This window comes from Onychomys torridus, chromosome 8 (genome assembly GCF_903995425.1).
Source record: "Onychomys torridus chromosome 8, mOncTor1.1, whole genome shotgun sequence".
In the NCBI taxonomy this organism is placed as follows: Eukaryota; Metazoa; Chordata; class Mammalia; order Rodentia; family Cricetidae; genus Onychomys; species Onychomys torridus.
The window spans coordinates 73,041,155-73,057,685 of NC_050450.1; the positions used below are offsets into that span (position 1 = coordinate 73,041,155).

Here is a 16,531-nt window from a genome sequence, read left to right on the forward strand (position 1 = left end):
TAGTCACGTTTAATTTACATACTATAATCTTATTGGTTAAATTTCAAAAGCCTTAGACTTTTTAATTGGAAATATAATCTGATGTAATTGTAGTTAGCAAATACAACATCATCTTAACACAAAATTAGCCATCAAGAAGCTGAAGTAAACACATTTAACATTTAGTATATTTACATTTAAAAAATACATTCTCAGAGTTAGGGGTGTGGCTCAGTACAATGCTTGCCCAGCAAATTTGAAGTTCTGGTTTAATCCCCAGCACCACTAAAAAATAAGAGTCTACAATCTGAAGTCAACTAGTTCCAACAGCAAACCTGTACCAGGAGGCTCCACCTGTTCTAAACTACACAAATAACTTAGATTGTTAGTAAATATCAAACACAAATAACTTAGATTGCTAGTAAATATCAAATATCCCTCACAAGCAAGTATTTCTGATTTGTCCTTGAAACCAGAAAAGCAAACTTTCATTCTCATCCCCCACCACTACACACACACACACACACACACACACACACACACACACACCACACACACACCAGGTCTAGCCTGGCTTCTACCTCCTGATCCTCCCACCTCTATCTCCCAAGTCCTAGGACTACAGATTTATGTCACCACAGCTGGCCAGTATTGTCCCTGCCTTAAAATATATACATTGGCCAAGCATGGTGGTGTCCACCATTTATTCCAGCAATTGGGAGCAGATCGATCTCCATGAGTTGGAGGCCAGACTGGCCTGTATAGTTCCAGACCAGCCAAGATTACATAGACTATCTCAAAAAAACAAAACAAATGACATACACATTGAACATCAGAACTGGAAACTAAAGACCCTGTGATTTTTAAATCTTTAGACTTCACAGCCGATTCAAAGATCTGCTTGAAATTTTTAAATCGTTCCAGTTCTCAGCAGACTATTAAGCCTTAATGTAACCTTATTTTTATTAGACTACATGCTTGAAGATTTCATTTCTCACTGATTTTCTTGATTCTCTTTCCTATAGTTGAGGCTGCCTTATCTGGTCCCTTCCTGTTTCTCCAGCTTACATCCCACACTCCCCTTTTTCTGAGTTACATAGGTTCCCTCCCAACTTACAACTCTTGCTAACAGATTCATCATACACGGGTACTCTCTGCTGTCTGCTCTTCCATCCCCAGAAACACATATCATTCATTAGGATCGCCTCAGAAATATCCATCTGTGGAGAAAACTTGTTTCCTTCCTAGACTGCTTCTTGGTTTGATGCTTGTAACAATCCACGGGTGTTTTTTTTCCCCTGTGACTCAGTATTCATATTCATGTGTTTCCCTTCACTAGACTGAAAGCTCCAAGATACTAGAAATTTGTTTCATCATCTGAGGCAGGATCTATGTAGCCCAGGCTAGCCTTGAGCTCTAGCTCCTTCCACAGCCTCCTGAGTGCTATGATTACAGGATGCGTCCCTTGGCTGTGTTTTATTATTGTATGACCAGCACAGAGTAGGCGGCAATGAATCAGTCTTAAGACTTACATAGCTGGGTTGAGGGTGCACAATCCTAGCATTTGAGAAACTGAGGCTGGATGAACATAAATTCCAGACCAGTTTGAGCTACAGAGAGAGTTCAAAGCTAGTGTGGATTATATAGTAAGATCCTGTATCAAAACTTAAAGATTTAAAAAAAAAAAAAAAAAAGTAAAATGTATCAGGCTCCTGAAAAAAACTTGTTTTAAGTAATATATATATAAGATCATTCAATTCAATCATTATTTATTGCACTTAACTTTTTTCTGGTTTCAAATGTATCTGGTTTTAAACACTTGCTTCTTAGTCCTATGCTTTATTAAAAGATGAAAGTTGAGTAGAAAAGATGTGTTGAGGGCTGGAGAGATGGCTCAGTGGTTAAGAGCCCCGACTGCTCTTCCAGAGGTCCTGAGTTCGATTCCCAGCAACCACATGGTGGCTCATAACCACTTGCAATTAGATCTGGTGCCCTCTTCTGGCCTGCAAGGACACATGCAGAACACTGTATACATAATAAATAAATAAACCTTAAAAAAAAAAAAGATGATGTGTTGAAGGAGCAGGAGAAATGGCTCAAATGGTTAAGGGCACTTATTACTCTTGCAGAGGACCAAGGTTCGATTCCCAGCACCCACATGGTCATTTACAACCATCCATCACTTGATCCAGGAGATCAAATGTTCTTATAATCCTTTAAGACACTAAGCACGCTTGTGGTATACCCACACACATGCAGGCACAACAAAGAAGAAAGAAATAAATCTAATAAAAAGAAAACCTAAAAAAAAAAAAATATATGTATTGAAAAATCTATAATTTTCAGGGCATGGTGGTACATGCTTTTGATCCCAGCTTTCAGGAAGCAAAAGATGACAGATCTGACTTTGAGTTCCAGGTCAGCCAGGGATACATAGTGAGATTCCCAACTAAAAGAAAATAGAGGAACTTGAAAAATGGCTTAGCGATTAAGAGTACTTGCTTCTCTTCCAGAGGCCCCAGGTTCAATTCCTAGCACCCATATGGCAGCTCACAACCATATGTAATTCCAGTCCCAAGGTATCTAACCCCCTCTTCAGGCCTCTGTGGGCATTGCACACCTTGATGTACATTCATGCAGGCAAAATATACACACATAAAAACTTTTGAAATGACAATTCATAAATATCTTAATGCAAACATAATGTAACAAACATAATCATACAATTATATATTCATATAAACCATCACAAATACAATGGCATAATGTTACATGAAAAGTAAGAAAATCTCACCCTCCATCTTGCAGTGTCAAAACTACCAGTAAGCTGGGTGTGGTGGCTCATGCCTGAAACCTCAGTGCTGAGGCTGAGGTATGAGCATCATAGTGAGCTCCAGACAAAAACCGAAATCCTGTAAACAAGTTCTTTAAAATACTGGCATTTTATAAGTTCCAATAAGTCACAAGACTTTGTTTCACTTTTTTTTTTCCTGAGGGTCTCTCTACATACATAGCCCTGGCTGTCCTGAAACTCAACATTAGTAGCAGGCTGGCCTTGCACACACAGCGATTTGCCTGCCCCTGCCTCCCATGCTCTGAGATTAAAGCCACGCACCACTTCTGTTGGCTTGTTTTACATAATGTCGAAATGTATCACACATCCAGGTAGAGTGGCAAGAGTCCTCCTCAAAAAAAGTAGAGTTTAATTTCTGTCAGAGGATTGAACTTGATGATAAAATATGGTGAAGCCTGGATTGCTAAGAGCACATCTCCTTCACACCTACTTTCCTCCCTAAAATAATGCTGTTCAAATATATACAGCCTACCCATTCATCACCAAAACTTTATGGTTTTACCTTGTAAATCAAGGACATATATAACCAAACAGTTGGTAAACATATAAATACCGAGCACAACTAAGGTCCAGGAGGCACTACTGTGTAATGTATCCACCATCAGGTTAATTAGACCAGTTGTTATATTTGACAGTAAGAAAAAAAACAGCTGGTTTCTGTTCAGAGCTGTGATTAAACAAAGGCTGGGTTCTTTTTTGTCAGCTTCTAGGATGAGAGATTCAGAATGTTTTTTATTTGTAGCAGGAAACTGTATAAGTTTCCAAGAACATGGTACTAGAGCCCCTTTAATTAGAAATTTGGCAAAACTCAAAATTATATCACTCAGTAACAGACAGCTAAGAAGCAGCAGGCTAGAAGCAACCACCCACATACAAAAGGCTAAATTGGCCATTCTTCGAGATACGGCTTCTATATTTACTTGAACTATATAAAGGGAAATGAAGGAGCTAACAGCCACGACAAGAATACAACAAGCAACTTTTATGCAGTCTCTAACATGTGTTCTGTTCTGAAGCACATACAACCCTGTCTGCACGCCAGCCATGTGGATTGTCACGTACCCCAGAGTGGAAATGATTCCTTCTCGGTTGGCGTTAAAGAAACCAAGTCTCGAACCACTGCCGTCAGTGCCGTACAAAATGACCCTCTTGAGTGGGGTCAAGTCCAGAGCTAGCTGGTACAACACGGCAATGCCGACAGCCACGATCCACGACTTATTTAAAGGGAAGATAACCAAAAGAAGGGAGGTTATTAATTTCACAACTACGATGGTAAAGAAAAAATTCCAGTGAACGCCATACTCAGTTAAATGCTCCTGATAGCCTATGGACTTTATAACGACTAACCGTCCCATTCCTAAGAAGACGAGCGGCCAGACAGAATACAGTGATTTGCTAAGGTAGTTAAACCTGGACCCTTCTACAGATTTCCTTCTAAGCTCTGGACAAACCATTGCAGCCCCAAAAATAAAACCACCTACTCCATAATCCATGGCCCCTGTCCCATAAAGCTCCGTTTTGGCAAATCTTCTAGGGAAAAGTGGGAAGTCCACAGCCAAAATGGCAATAGCCGTGAATACACTGTTAATGACCCGGTAACAGGTGATGGCTGGATTGTACTCTGACTCTAGGCCGATGTTCAAGAAGTTTGCAAAGACCTTCTGGACAGGCACTTTGGCACAGCAAGTCCTCCTCTGGTATATCTGATACAACAGCCACGAGCCGCAGGCGATCACCGCGAGACTCTCAAGGAGAATAAAGGAAGACAGTATAGTCAGAGTGACCACCAGGGGCACTATGAGAACAACGAAGTCCATGAAGAATCGGGAGCGCCGGTGGTGTGAGAACGCACACAAGTGCTCTGAGAAAATGATCAAAAGGCCTCTGCACAGGATACAGAATGCAGGAAAGCACAAGCCCTGGGTCACTTCCAGCACGCTGGTTCCATTGAGGTTACTGACAAAAGCTTCCTTCATCTGCTTTTGAGACATTTTTTTTTTCCTTCCTGTGAAAACAAGACCAAAAAAAAAAAAAAAAATGGATTTGAGGAAAACAACATTGCTGTAAAGTTGGTAAACAGCTACCTACCTCACTTGAATTTACATATTTCTCAGTTTCAAAACAAAAGTTTAGGGGCCGGAGAGCTGGCTCAGAAGTTAAGAGCCCTGTCTGCTCTTCAGAGGATCCGGGTTCAATCACCAGCACCCACACGGCAGCTCACAACTATCTGTAATATCCAGATACCCTCACACGGACATACAAGAGGCCAGAACAGAAGTTTAGGACCACCAGGAGGTGGTAGCACACGTCTTTAATCCCAGCACTCAGGAGGCAGAGGCAGGAGGATCTCTGTGAGTACAAGGCCAGCCTGGTCAACAGAGTGAGTTCCAGGACAGCCAGAGCTACACAGAAAAAGAGGTAGGCATTTAGGCCCTAGTGATTTCAATTCCGGGCAGAATTCCCCTCCGACCCTACTAAATGCTAAGATTCTAGGGGAAAAGTCAACATTGATACAAAGTTGCATCTTCACTATAAGGCAAACGCAAAAAGGAAAGTTGGAGGCTGGGTGTGGTGAAGCATACATATAATCCCATCCCTTAACACACAAGATGGTCCTTGCTTACATACTGAGTTCCCAGTCAACCTGGCTTACATGAAACCTTTTTTTTTTTAAGCCTGGAACTCAATATGTTGGCCTTGAACTCAAGAAATCCACCCACCTCTGCTGGCTGCACCACCCCTCCTCCCCCACAAATGCTTAGATTAAAGGCATGTGCTACACATCCAGCCAGACCTGTTTTTTTGGGTTTTTTTCTTCAGTTTTTTTTCTTTATTTTATGTGCATTGGTGTTTTGCCATGGGTGTTGGGTCCCCTGGAACTGGAATTACAGACATTTGTGAGCTGCCATGTGGGTGCTGGGAATTGAACCCAGGTCTTTTAGAAGAGCAGCCAGTACTCTTAACCACTGAGCCATCTGTCCAGCCCCCTAGACATGGTCTTTAAGAAAGTAAATTTGGGGGGGGTGGGGATTTAGCTCAGTGGTAGAGCGCTTGCCTAGCAAGCGCAAGGCCCTGGGTTCGATTCTCAGCTCCAGAAGAAAACAAAAAAACAAACAAACAAACAAGAAAGTAAATTTGGGATATGAATCCAAATGGCATCACAGTCAGGACTTTCTATTGCGAAGCATAATTTCTGTCTCTGTCTCTCTCCATATATATGTGTGTGTGTATGCATATATATAATTACATAGAATTAGTTATATGTGTATTGTGATATAGACTGATGTTATGAAAAACTTCATGAAAGCTGCACACACATTGCCAAGAACTTTAAGACTTCAGGAAGGAAGAGAAATTCTAAGTGTATTTTAAAGTCAGGGTCCTTGGTTTCTGTTCAGAGCCTCAAAACCTACTACAACACTGGACACCTACAGGTGAATGCATGAGACCCAGGTTGTTCTTTTCCTCCTATACACACACACACACACACACACACACACACACACACACACACACGGCCGTATTTTCAGACTGAGGAGCAGGTGGACGGAATGGATGCATACATAGCACATACCGGAGCTAATGGCTTCTTTTTACGCAGCCTACAACCTCCTGTCACAAACATGTCTGAAAAGTTGCACACTGAGAGAACACATCCGTCGATCAGATATGACACATAGTGTATAATGCCCCCGAAGGTAGACCATTATGGTCCGTTTGGCCCCTGCATCAGCATCTCACCGTCAAGCGGCCCTGCTCTTTTGGCCTTTAAGTCCTTTGCCTGACAGACTTGACAGCCACAATCACGTCCTGCCCCAGATCAGGGTCTCCGGCGTTGACAGAACAGGCTCCCGCCGCACCTGCCGGCTCCCTCCGCTTCCGCCTCGCGAGCAACGCTTCCGGCCGGCGCGGCGCAGCCTGTTCTTCCGGGCTGGCAGATTCCGCGCGCCCCCACCGGGGATGGCGACAGTCCCCGCCCCGCCGGCTCCCCACGCCCTTCAGTGTGTTGGGCTGGGTTCTGGAGACCGAGCCGTGCGACCTCGGGCCCACGGCGAGGCGGGTCAGGTAGAGGGTCCGAGGAGCCCGCGCCAGACTCGGCCACGGCGACCTGCAAGGAGATCAGCCCCCGGGGCCCCCGGAAGCCGCGCTTTCCCACCCCGAACTCGGGAGGCCACGGAAACACCACACCTTACCCCCGAGTCTCAAAACATCGCACCTCCGGCGTAGCCCGCCGGCCAGAGGCAGCGACCCGGGACCGGCCACGTGCGTCCAGCGCCGCGTGTGCGCGCCCCGCCCCTGGGGAGGAGCCGGCGGGCCCCGGGCCACTCCGCCAGAGCTGCTGCGGGCGGCGGGCCACCCGGAGTTGCGGGCTTTCTTTTCCAGCCGCTCCCGCTCCCTCTGCTCTCTTCCCTCCCCGGGTTCTTCCCATCTTCTCACCTTGCCCACCCGCCCGGGCCAGGACTGCACGCTGGGCGCCCAGGTCGTGGGACCGGTGAGTGCCACTCCCCGTCTAGATCCGAAACCCTGCACGGCCCGAGGGGTTAGGGAGGTCAGAAGAGCCAAAGTAGAAGGGAGCATTTCTAATTCAGCATTTCTCTTTCTTCCCTCTTGGAGGTAGCACAGCTTTTGCCCAGGACAAGGACCTTCACGGTCACTTTCCAGCTTGCCAGCAGGGGGCCACAAGGGGGTGTTTCTGGCTGCCCGGGGCTAGACGCCTGTCCCTTTCCTTTTCTCCGTCCAAAGGACGGAGAAAGAGGCATAAGGAAACTGCGCCCTTGACTAGGGTCATATCCACCTTCCCGGGAAGGACGTAGTCTCTCAGTACCAGGTGCTTCCGGAGTGGCATCCCAGCCTTGGGCACCGTGGGCGCGTTGCCAGTGCTGGGAAGTACTGGTTCCCGCCAGGAATCTGGAGAAAAGAGGGCTGGACCCTCAGGACCCTGACCCAGCTCTTTCCCGCATAGCCCTCCGGTCGTCCTTCCTGCCAAAAAAAAAAAAAAAGAAGCAGAGTTGGAAGAGGAGGGGGTTGTGATCTGGTTGTCACTTGCTTTGGACTTGGTCTTTCACCTATTCATTACTCTCTTCTGCCCACTGTGGTCACACCCTTTCCAGAAATTCTTGGTGGTAACCGCGAGAGGAGGGTGCAAGAGAGCCCGGAGAACTGGAGAAAACTGCTCTGATCTGACTTGACTTCAACCAGGAGCTGACACCACATAGTCATAACCAGCATTTACTAAGCTCTCGCAGGTACTTGCCCATACGAGCCATAATTTTGCACTTTGTGCTATAGTATTATACCATTGGCAGTTGTTTGAAAACGAGGCTTGGAGAGCTCCTGCCATGTGTTCTAGGAGGGTTGTGAGCTTTGGATTCTAACTTAACCCTGCTGCGGTCTCCCTGTTGGCCTTCTTAAGGTGAGCTTCCAGCTGAGTCACCAGAGACCCTTGGATGATGGGTAGGTACAGTGTACAGAGTGAGAGTGTCTAGCACAGTCCTGATACTCTTTTCTGCTTGGTTTTTTCCTCTTCCTGTTTCCATGGAAGTCCCTGGTCCTGGTTCTTCAAAGACTAGGTGTGTTCAGAGCCTCGGAAAGTCTATATCAGGATTAATGCATCAGTCCCATATAGATGCCCCTCATCCTCTTCCCTCATTGCTCGGAAGGGATTGAGGCCTGGGAAATTACAAGTCTGAGTGAGGCTCACCATTTTTGAGCTCCTGCCCAAACCCTGCCTCTCCTCCCAGATGGATTCCTCTCTCCTGGTCTCACCTTGTTTGTTTGAAGCCCAGACAGGCCTCAAACTGAGATCCTCCTGCCTCGGCCTCCTGAGTGTTGAGATGACAGGCAGGTGCTACTAATCTGAATCTCACCGTTTGGGTCTTCCCCACCTGAATAGTGTCCCCGGATGGCTTATCCACTCTATAGTTAATGCTAGTGTTCATGCTCAGTGATATTCAGATTTGTACTGTGCTTTTAAACCTCGACCTCATTGGCCTTCATAGCCTCTCAAAATAAGGTAGCTTTAACTATCCCTGCTTTCAAGGTGAGGATTTGGGATGATAGGGTTGCCCTGGGGTTACATACCCATCCAGTGACTGAAGTATGATTCCCTTCTCATACAGTAGCTTCCCAGGAACTTTAGGCCTACTTGCCATCAGCTGCTGACTACATTTACATATTTCTTTCTAGCGGTGATGAGTGGGCCAAGGTTATCCCCTCTGAGTATCTTCATCCTCCATAGCATACTGACCCAGAAGCTTTTGAAAACCTAGCCCTTCACTTACGTACCTTAAAACTGCCCTTGGTTTACTGTAAGAGAAACGTCAGAAAGTGTCCTGGGTAATCTCTGGAGGCTCTCACCAACGTTTCCTTACTTCCTAATTGGCAAGGGAAAGCACAGACTCACTCTCTGCCCAGGCCTGCCTGTTTCTCATTTGGGTTCCTCCTGCTTGGTGGGAGGAGTAGATGTGAGTCACCCGAGAGATGCCCTCACCCGTGTGGCCCTTGTCTTCTGTCTCACGCTACAGGTTCCGAGATGACTTGGCTGAGATTCCGACACACCTGAGTCTGCTACTGAAGCAGTGGTCTCATGACCAAGTTGATAGACAGTACTGCTTGTGTCTATGACACAGAACTCTGGCTGCCCACACTAACGCATGATGCTTCGGCAGGTAAAGCTGATGTAATAACCAAGCACCAGAGACACTTTTGTGTTTGCCTGTCTGAATGAAGACTGCAGTTCTTTTAGCTGGAAGGACAGGAAAGACCCCCTTCTTCGATAGTCTTTCCAGTGCTCTTCAGATACCTAACTGGAATGTCTTCCCTTTTTGTGCTTTTGTGGCTTGGAGTGGATAAATTAAGCTAGGTAAAGGAGTCTAGGTCTCTTTGATGACCTTAAATGGAGCATATCCTCACAGAAGTCCTCGCTGGGCTGTTTTATTGAAGCACAGTGGAAGTTTGGGCCTTCCAAGAATGTTCACTGAAGCTGAGCCTTTAAGAATAATAAAGAACCAGGCGGTGGTGGCGCACACCTGTAATCCCAGCACTTGGGAGGCAGAGGCAGGCGGATCTCTGTGAGTTCAAGGCCAGCCAGGTCTACAAGAGCTAGTCCAGGACAGGCTCCAAAGCTACAGAGAAACCCTGTCTCGAAAAACCAAAAAAAAAAAAAAAAAAGAAGAAGAATAAAGAATTAGCTAAGTAAGCCAGGCATGGTGGCACATACCTTTAGCCCCAGCACTTGGGAGACAGAGGCTCGCAAATCTCTGTGAGGTCAAGGCCAGCCTGGTCTACATATTGAGTTCTAGGACAGCTTGAGAAGGATCATAAGCAGTCCAGACAAAAGATGTCTGCCTGTGCAAAAATGCAGGAGAAGGTAGCTTATGTGGGAGTCCAGCATTCTGCCTCTGAAAAGGCTAGTATCCCTGGCCTGCAAGATGGGACCACCTTTCACTGTGGAGCTCCGCCTCATACACCTGGTAGCATCCTTCACAAGTAGCTGAGATCCCTTGAGCACAATGGAATGTCTTTGCTGGAATTTGATTTTTCTAATTTTGTCCCACACTAAGTGCTCAGGGAGTTTGTGCTCTGGTGAGCTCTAGCAGGATAACCAAGGTGGGATTTACCAGGCTCAAGAAAGCCATGGCGGATGCTCCTGGACCATCCTGCTGTTTCATAGGAAATGAACTTTTACGCTACAAAAAAGCAGGCATGCAGGACAATTGTCTACTCTGAGGTTTTTTGTTTTTTTGTTTTGTTTTGTTTTGTTTTGTTTTTTTTTTGTTCTTTCTTTTTCTTTTCCTTATTCCAAAAGCGATTATTTTTACGGCCGCCATCCTCGTGACTGCTCTGCCCAGCCCTTGTTATGTAGTAGGCACTACGTTTGAGTATTTTGTTTCATCTTCACATTGCAGTGAAAAAAAAAATAGTAGTATGTACTATACAGTGCTGTTATATCCCGTTCTGGAGATAAGAACCAGGTGAGTTAAATGGCTGACTCAAGGTCACATTCATTATCAGGAATTTGGAAAAATAAAGGCAATCAAAAAGGTCATTAAAGTTATCTAGTCATCATGTCTTAACACAACATTTTAAAGAGTGTTTAGAATTTTTCGCCCTAATTTTTTTTTTCTATTTTTTTCTTTTTTGGTTTTTCGAGACAGGGTTTCTATGTGTAGCCCTGGCTGTCCTAGAACTCACTCTGTAGACCAGGCTGGCCTCAAACTCGGAGATATACTTCCTGAGTGCTGGGATTAAAGGCATGCACCATTACACCCTAGTTCTTGTTTTGTTTTTTGAGATCTTTCTGAGTAGCCCAGGCTAAGCTTAAACTCATGGCAGTCCCCTACTTATCCTCCTGAGTGCTGGGATTACAGGTGTATATCACCATACCCAGCAATAACTACTTTTTGGGGAGGGGTTATTCCACATACCTTCCTAAACCCTTTGTATTTTTAATGAGTACCTAAGGGGTAGGCAAGTCACCATTCCCATCTTAGTGTTAATGAAAACTGAGATAAAGTCACTTAAATAAATACAGGTGTAGTGACATGACTTCTCCATGGAGCCCTGGCTGTCCTGGATCTCACTCTGTAGCCCAGGCTGGCCTCGAACTCAGAGATCCGCCTGCCTCTGCCTCTGAGTGCTGGGATTACAGGCGTGCGCCACCACTGCCCGGCATATTCTAGCTTTCTAACCCAAGCTCTTGGTCACTATACTCAACTCCCAATTGATCAAAACTGTTCCTAAATTGCAGCTGGTTTTGTGAGTGGTCCCTTCCGCCTCTCCTTCCCCTCCTCCACTCTTTCCCTCCTCTTTCCTTTTTCCGTTTTTCCCTCGGTCCTTGCCCTTCCATAGATTCAGCTGTAGGCTGTAGCAGGTGCCCTCGAGAATGAGAGCCTGCTCTGTATATTATGATGGGCCTGAGCCTCACGATATTTAAGAGAAACTCGTTTCTGTGCTCCTACATTGGCTTGTTCCTGAGGGACGTATTCGTTGAGGGTTCACCAGTCCCATTAGAAACAAAAGCCATACCAAGACTTTAGCCTCCTATGCTGATTCCAGCTAGACGCCTGTCTTCTCTTCTCATTCCGTCCTGTGCTGTACAGACAGCAGCTCTGTAAGGCTGGTAGCCTGTAGCCTAAAAACTGCCTTAGCTGGAGCTCACAGCAGAGGAGAAAGGAGGCTATTGATTATTAATACGTACTATCAAGGCCTTGACTAAAGTGCTCTGTGTGATTTTTTTCCCCTATAACCTGGGAGTTGAGTTTACCCCCACCCCCAAACAACAAACCAACACGGCTCATAGAGGTGACTTACCCAGGCGCTCACACTAATAAGTAGCGGAGCTGAACCGTGAGCCACCCGGATCTTGTGGAAACCTGTTCTTTGGCCTGTGCAGGCTCCCCCCTCGTTAGCTGCCAACTGGTCTGAGATCCAGGTCTCATGGCTCTTGTGGTATTCCCCTGCAGGTGAATGGCCACACTTCAGGCTCTGATGCCCAAGGCAGGGCATCCCTCAAGGGAGACCTACAGGAGTTCCTGGGTGGGGAGGCTCCACTCTACCAGCTGGATGACCTCACCAAGGTGAATCCTGTGACACTGGAAACAGGTACGAGCCTTCATCTCCTCCACACTGCTGCTCCAGAACTGTTTGCCCAGTTCAGACCAAGCACGGAGACTCCTGACCGGGCCTCTGCCCCAAGGAACCTGCCATTGCACCTGGGCTCCCCAGGGCAGGCTTTGCTCTAGGTTTGGGACTCGTCTTAATTAGATCTTCTATCTATTCATCAGGGAGCTACAGGATTCTAATGGCACTTAGCTAATTACAGAGGGAGGGCTGCTTAGCAGATGTGTGTCTGGGTTTCTGTCTGCATTTGAGCCAGACTTGGCTAACAGCATCTTTGCCTCAGTCCTGAGGTGCCTGCAGGCCCGGTACACAGAGGACATATTCTATACCAATGCTGGCTGTACCCTGGTAGCTCTGAACCCCTTCAAGCCCATCCCTCACCTCTACGCAGCAGAGCTGATGCAGGAGTACCATGCTGCACCTCAGCCTCAGGTAAGGCTCTCTGGCTTCTGCCTAAGCCTCCCTGTGGCTTCACCCTCCTTCTTCATCTCTGCCCCAGTAATACAGTCATTCAAAGCCTGCTGGTGTCGTGTCCCTGCCCAACAGGAACTCTCAGAAATTGGACCCATCACTGAGGTGCAATGTGGATGATAAATATTTAACCGAGATTGAAACCTAAATTAGAAACATAGAACAAAGGTTTTGATTATTATTATGAGAAAGGATTTACAGGTGTGGTTGTGTCTCTATCTTTTCAGACAAGAATAAAAGTATATACAGTAGGGATTGCCCTTGAGCAGTCAGCACGTGTCCTTCTGTACTGAGACTAAATTATTTGAGGGATGGGAAGTAGTGATGCAGGCTGGAAATGGACATGTGTTCAGGGAGAGGCAAGAACAAGCTGGCTAGCAGGAGGAAGCCTGGGGCGAGAGGTGGTGGACAGGGGTCTAAAGATGAGCACAGTCCCACCGCAGGCTCTTCCTGAGGTCCTGAGTTCAATTCCCAGCAACCACATGGTGGCTCACACCATCTATAGTGAAATCTGGTGCCCTCTTCTGGCCTGCAGGCAAACACGCAGGCAGAACACTGTGTACATAATAAATAAATAAATATTTTTTAAAAAGAAAGAAAGAAAGATCGTGCTGGAGAGATGACTCAGAGGTTAAGAGCACTGACTGCTCTTCCTGAGATTCTGAGTTCAATTCCCAGCACCCACATGGTGGCTCGCAACCATCTGTAATGAGATCTGATGCCCTTTTCTGGCATACAGGTGTACATGCAGAGCACACACATAAAATATAAATAAATGAAATTTTTTTAAAAATCAAAATTGTGCTGTGGGCAAACCTGTAGAGTACTGTAGGGTATTTTCTTAACTAGTGATTAATGTGGGAGGGCCCAGCCCATTGTGGGTGGTGCCATCCCTAGGCTGGTCCTGGGTGCTATAAGAAAGCAGTCTGAGCAAGCCAGTAGGTGGCACTCCTCCAAGGCCTCTGCATCTGCTTCTGCTTGGGGTTCTTGCTTCCCTAACTTCCTGCTCTGACTGCCTTCGGTGATGAAGGGTGATGTAAGCAAAATAACCCTTTCCTCCCCAAGTTGCTTTTTGGTCATGGTGCTTTGTCACAGCAGTAGAAATGAACTAATACAGGCAGTAACTTAAGAAGAAATTTCCTTCCAAATTCTAAAGTATAATAAAATAAGCAGCAGACTCAGACCATTAGAGAAAAAGGCACAGGCAGCTCAGTTGGTCATGTGTTCACCTAGCATACATAGATATGAGTTCCAACCCTAGAACCAAGTGTGGTGGCACTTTGGAGGAACAGGCAGAAGGAACAGAAGTTCAGTGATATCCTCAGCTACATGGCAAGTTCTAGACCAGGCTACAGGAAAACCTGGTGGGGGAGGGTAGGTGGAGAGATAGCGGCCTTGAAGGCTAGAGAGATAGTTCAGTGGTTAAGAGCAGAGCACTTTCTACTCTTCCAGAGAACCAGGATCCATTTCCTAGCACCAATATGTTGGCTCACAGCCATCTTTAACTTCAGTCCCAGGGAATCTGACCTCCTGTTCTGGCTTCCAAGGACACTGCACACATGATACAGACACACATGCAAGCAAAACATCCATACACATAAGATAATTTTTTTTTAACTTAAATACAATCAGAGTCGGACAGTGATGGTGGACACCTTTCCAGCACTCAGGAGGCACAGGCAAGTGGATCCCTGTAAGTTCAAGGCCAGCCTGGTCTACAGAGCAAGTTCCAGTACAGCCAGGGCTACACAGAGAAACCCTGTATCAAGAAAACAAAAAAAAAGAAGAAAAAGAAAATCAGATGAGAGCATAAAGTATTAAGTTCACAGAGTGCTGGAATCTAGCTGCATGCATGCTGAGAGAACCTTGGTGGATGAATCAACCATAAGAGTTTTGCAGTTGGGTCTTAACTCTGTGACATCCGGGCAAGGTTTTTTGGAGGAAGCATGCTAGCACCACTTCTGGTAGCCTCCCAATCTAGGCTGTCACTGGATCAGCCACTCTTGAAAACAGCTGCTCATGTGACCATCCACTCTGATATTTCAGAAATTGAAACCCCACATCTTCACAGTGGGTGAACAGACCTACAGGAATGTCAAGAGCCTAATTGAGCCAATCAACCAATCCATTGTGGTCAGTGGAGAGAGTGGAGCCGGAAAGGTAAGAGCACCAGTTTTTTTTTTTTTAAATCTGGAGCTGAGGACCGAACCCAGGGCCTTGCGCTTGCTAGGCAAGCACTCTACCACTGAGCTAAATCCCCAACCCCGAGTGCCAGTTTCTTATCCTATCCCTCATTCCTGGCTAAGTGAGCAGAAAGGCGAGGGCCATTGCCTGTGGCATCATTGGCTGCCTAGTCATTCACAGAGAGGCTGCCTGACTGAACCAGGGTGTCTGTGCTGTGGTCAGCAAGCACCACACTGGGAGACTGGGCTCTGGGGCAGCCCCCACTGCTGGCTCTGCTGCCGCCCCGGTGAGATGCTTTTCCCTTGCACCTTTACTTCCTCACTGAAGGTGCTTGGGATCTCTAGAGACAACAGTCAGATGTTGGGGAACCCAACATAATGTCCATCAGGTAGAATACCTCAGTCCTTTCACTTGTGAAATGGAAGGGAGTGGAAGGCCAGCACCTGCGTGGGACTTCGGTGTGAGCATACAGGAGCCTGTGTTGTTTGACATGACACACCTGTAATCCCAGGACTTAGGAGAATCACAAGCCAGCCTGGACCACGTAGTAAGACTCTTATCTACAAATAAATGAAGTAAACATAATGTAAAATAGGAGCTAGTGCACATAAGGCATTTGGTAGCATGCTTGGCACATGCCTTATGTGCACTAGCTCCTCTCCTCCGAAAGTAGCTGGGTTTACTATATGGGAAAGAGACCAGAGCCTGCTGGAATTGAAGCTGGAGGAACAGCTCAGCTGTTTAAGAGCACTTGTTGCACTTAACAGGGGATCAAGTTCAATTTCCAGCCACAATGTGATGGTTAATAACCATCTAAAACTAGTTCCAGAAGATCCGATGCCCTCTTCTGACCTCTGTGGACATTGCACACATGTGATGCAGACATACATTCAGGCAAACACCCACATACGTAAAATAAAAAATAATAATAAATATTTTTTAAAAATTAAAACCCTATTGGGGTTGTCAGTGATAGCAAGGGCAGTGTATGAGAAGCTCTGGGATAGCCAGAGGGCCTTATAGATAGCGGGACCTCAGCAGGTGAGACATGCTGCATAACAAGGCCTTTCACCTTGAGTGAGAGGACGCCTCACTCAGGCCTCACCCAGGCCTCACCCAGCTGCCTCTCCCTTTCCACAGCACAATATGAGGGATTCTTCAGACTATAAGCCCCTTTTGCCTATAGTCACTCACCTATCCAAGAGATACTGAGCATTAAGTACCTCCTGGGTGCTAGACCGAAGGCTAGGAGTAGACAGATGTCATGAGAAGCAGCCCAGGTGAGAAATGCAGTGTGGGCACTAGACAGCAGGCTAGGAGCAGACAGATGTCATGGAAGAAACGCAGGTGAGAAATGCAGTGTCTAGTTCTGACCTTAGTATCTAAGCAAACAAAGGAAGACAGGAAATTGGGTAGAGAGGC

At 46.4% G+C, this 16,531-nt stretch overlaps 2 protein-coding genes across 8 annotated transcripts in view; one reads left to right on the forward strand and one right to left on the reverse strand.

Moving 5' to 3' along the window:
• Window positions 1-3,022: 3,022 nt before the first annotated feature.
• Pigw (phosphatidylinositol glycan anchor biosynthesis class W) lies at window positions 3,023-7,112 on the reverse strand. 3 transcript variants are annotated; one of them, XM_036195912.1, is made up of 2 exons: window positions 7,027-7,112; window positions 3,023-4,838 (listed from the first exon to the last, which is right to left on the reverse strand). In XM_036195912.1, the coding sequence occupies exon 2, from the start codon at window positions 4,822-4,824 to the stop codon at window positions 3,313-3,315; it is 1,512 nt and encodes a 503-aa protein (XP_036051805.1). In that variant the 5' UTR covers window positions 4,825-4,838; window positions 7,027-7,112; the 3' UTR covers window positions 3,023-3,312. The 3 variants fall into 3 exon arrangements, with proteins under 3 accessions (XP_036051805.1, XP_036051803.1, XP_036051804.1); XM_036195910.1 differs by having other exon boundaries at window positions 6,575-7,112; XM_036195911.1 differs by having other exon boundaries at window positions 6,408-7,112.
• Myo19 (myosin XIX) overlaps window positions 6,739-16,531 on the forward strand; it is a 32,880-nt gene continuing 23,087 nt past the window's right edge. For 2 of the 5 annotated variants that reach the window (XM_036195906.1, XM_036195907.1), the window contains exons 1-6: window positions 6,744-7,325; window positions 7,945-8,079; window positions 9,358-9,501; window positions 12,298-12,436; window positions 12,738-12,886; window positions 14,972-15,085. In XM_036195906.1, the coding sequence (XP_036051799.1) occupies window positions 9,487-9,501; window positions 12,298-12,436; window positions 12,738-12,886; window positions 14,972-15,085 (417 nt within the window). In that variant the 5' untranslated portion in view covers window positions 6,744-7,325; window positions 7,945-8,079; window positions 9,358-9,486. Of the gene's footprint in view, window positions 7,326-7,944; window positions 8,080-9,357; window positions 9,502-12,297; window positions 12,437-12,737; window positions 12,887-14,971; window positions 15,086-16,531 lie in introns of all 5 variants that reach the window. The other 3 variants (XM_036195909.1, XM_036195904.1, XM_036195905.1) reach the window with 3 other exon arrangements.

Excerpts from the sequence above, each read along its gene's own strand:
- Pigw (XM_036195912.1), bottom strand. The coding sequence starts at position 4,824 with ATGTCTCAAAAGCAGATGAAGGAAGCTTTTGTCAGTAACCTCAATGGA.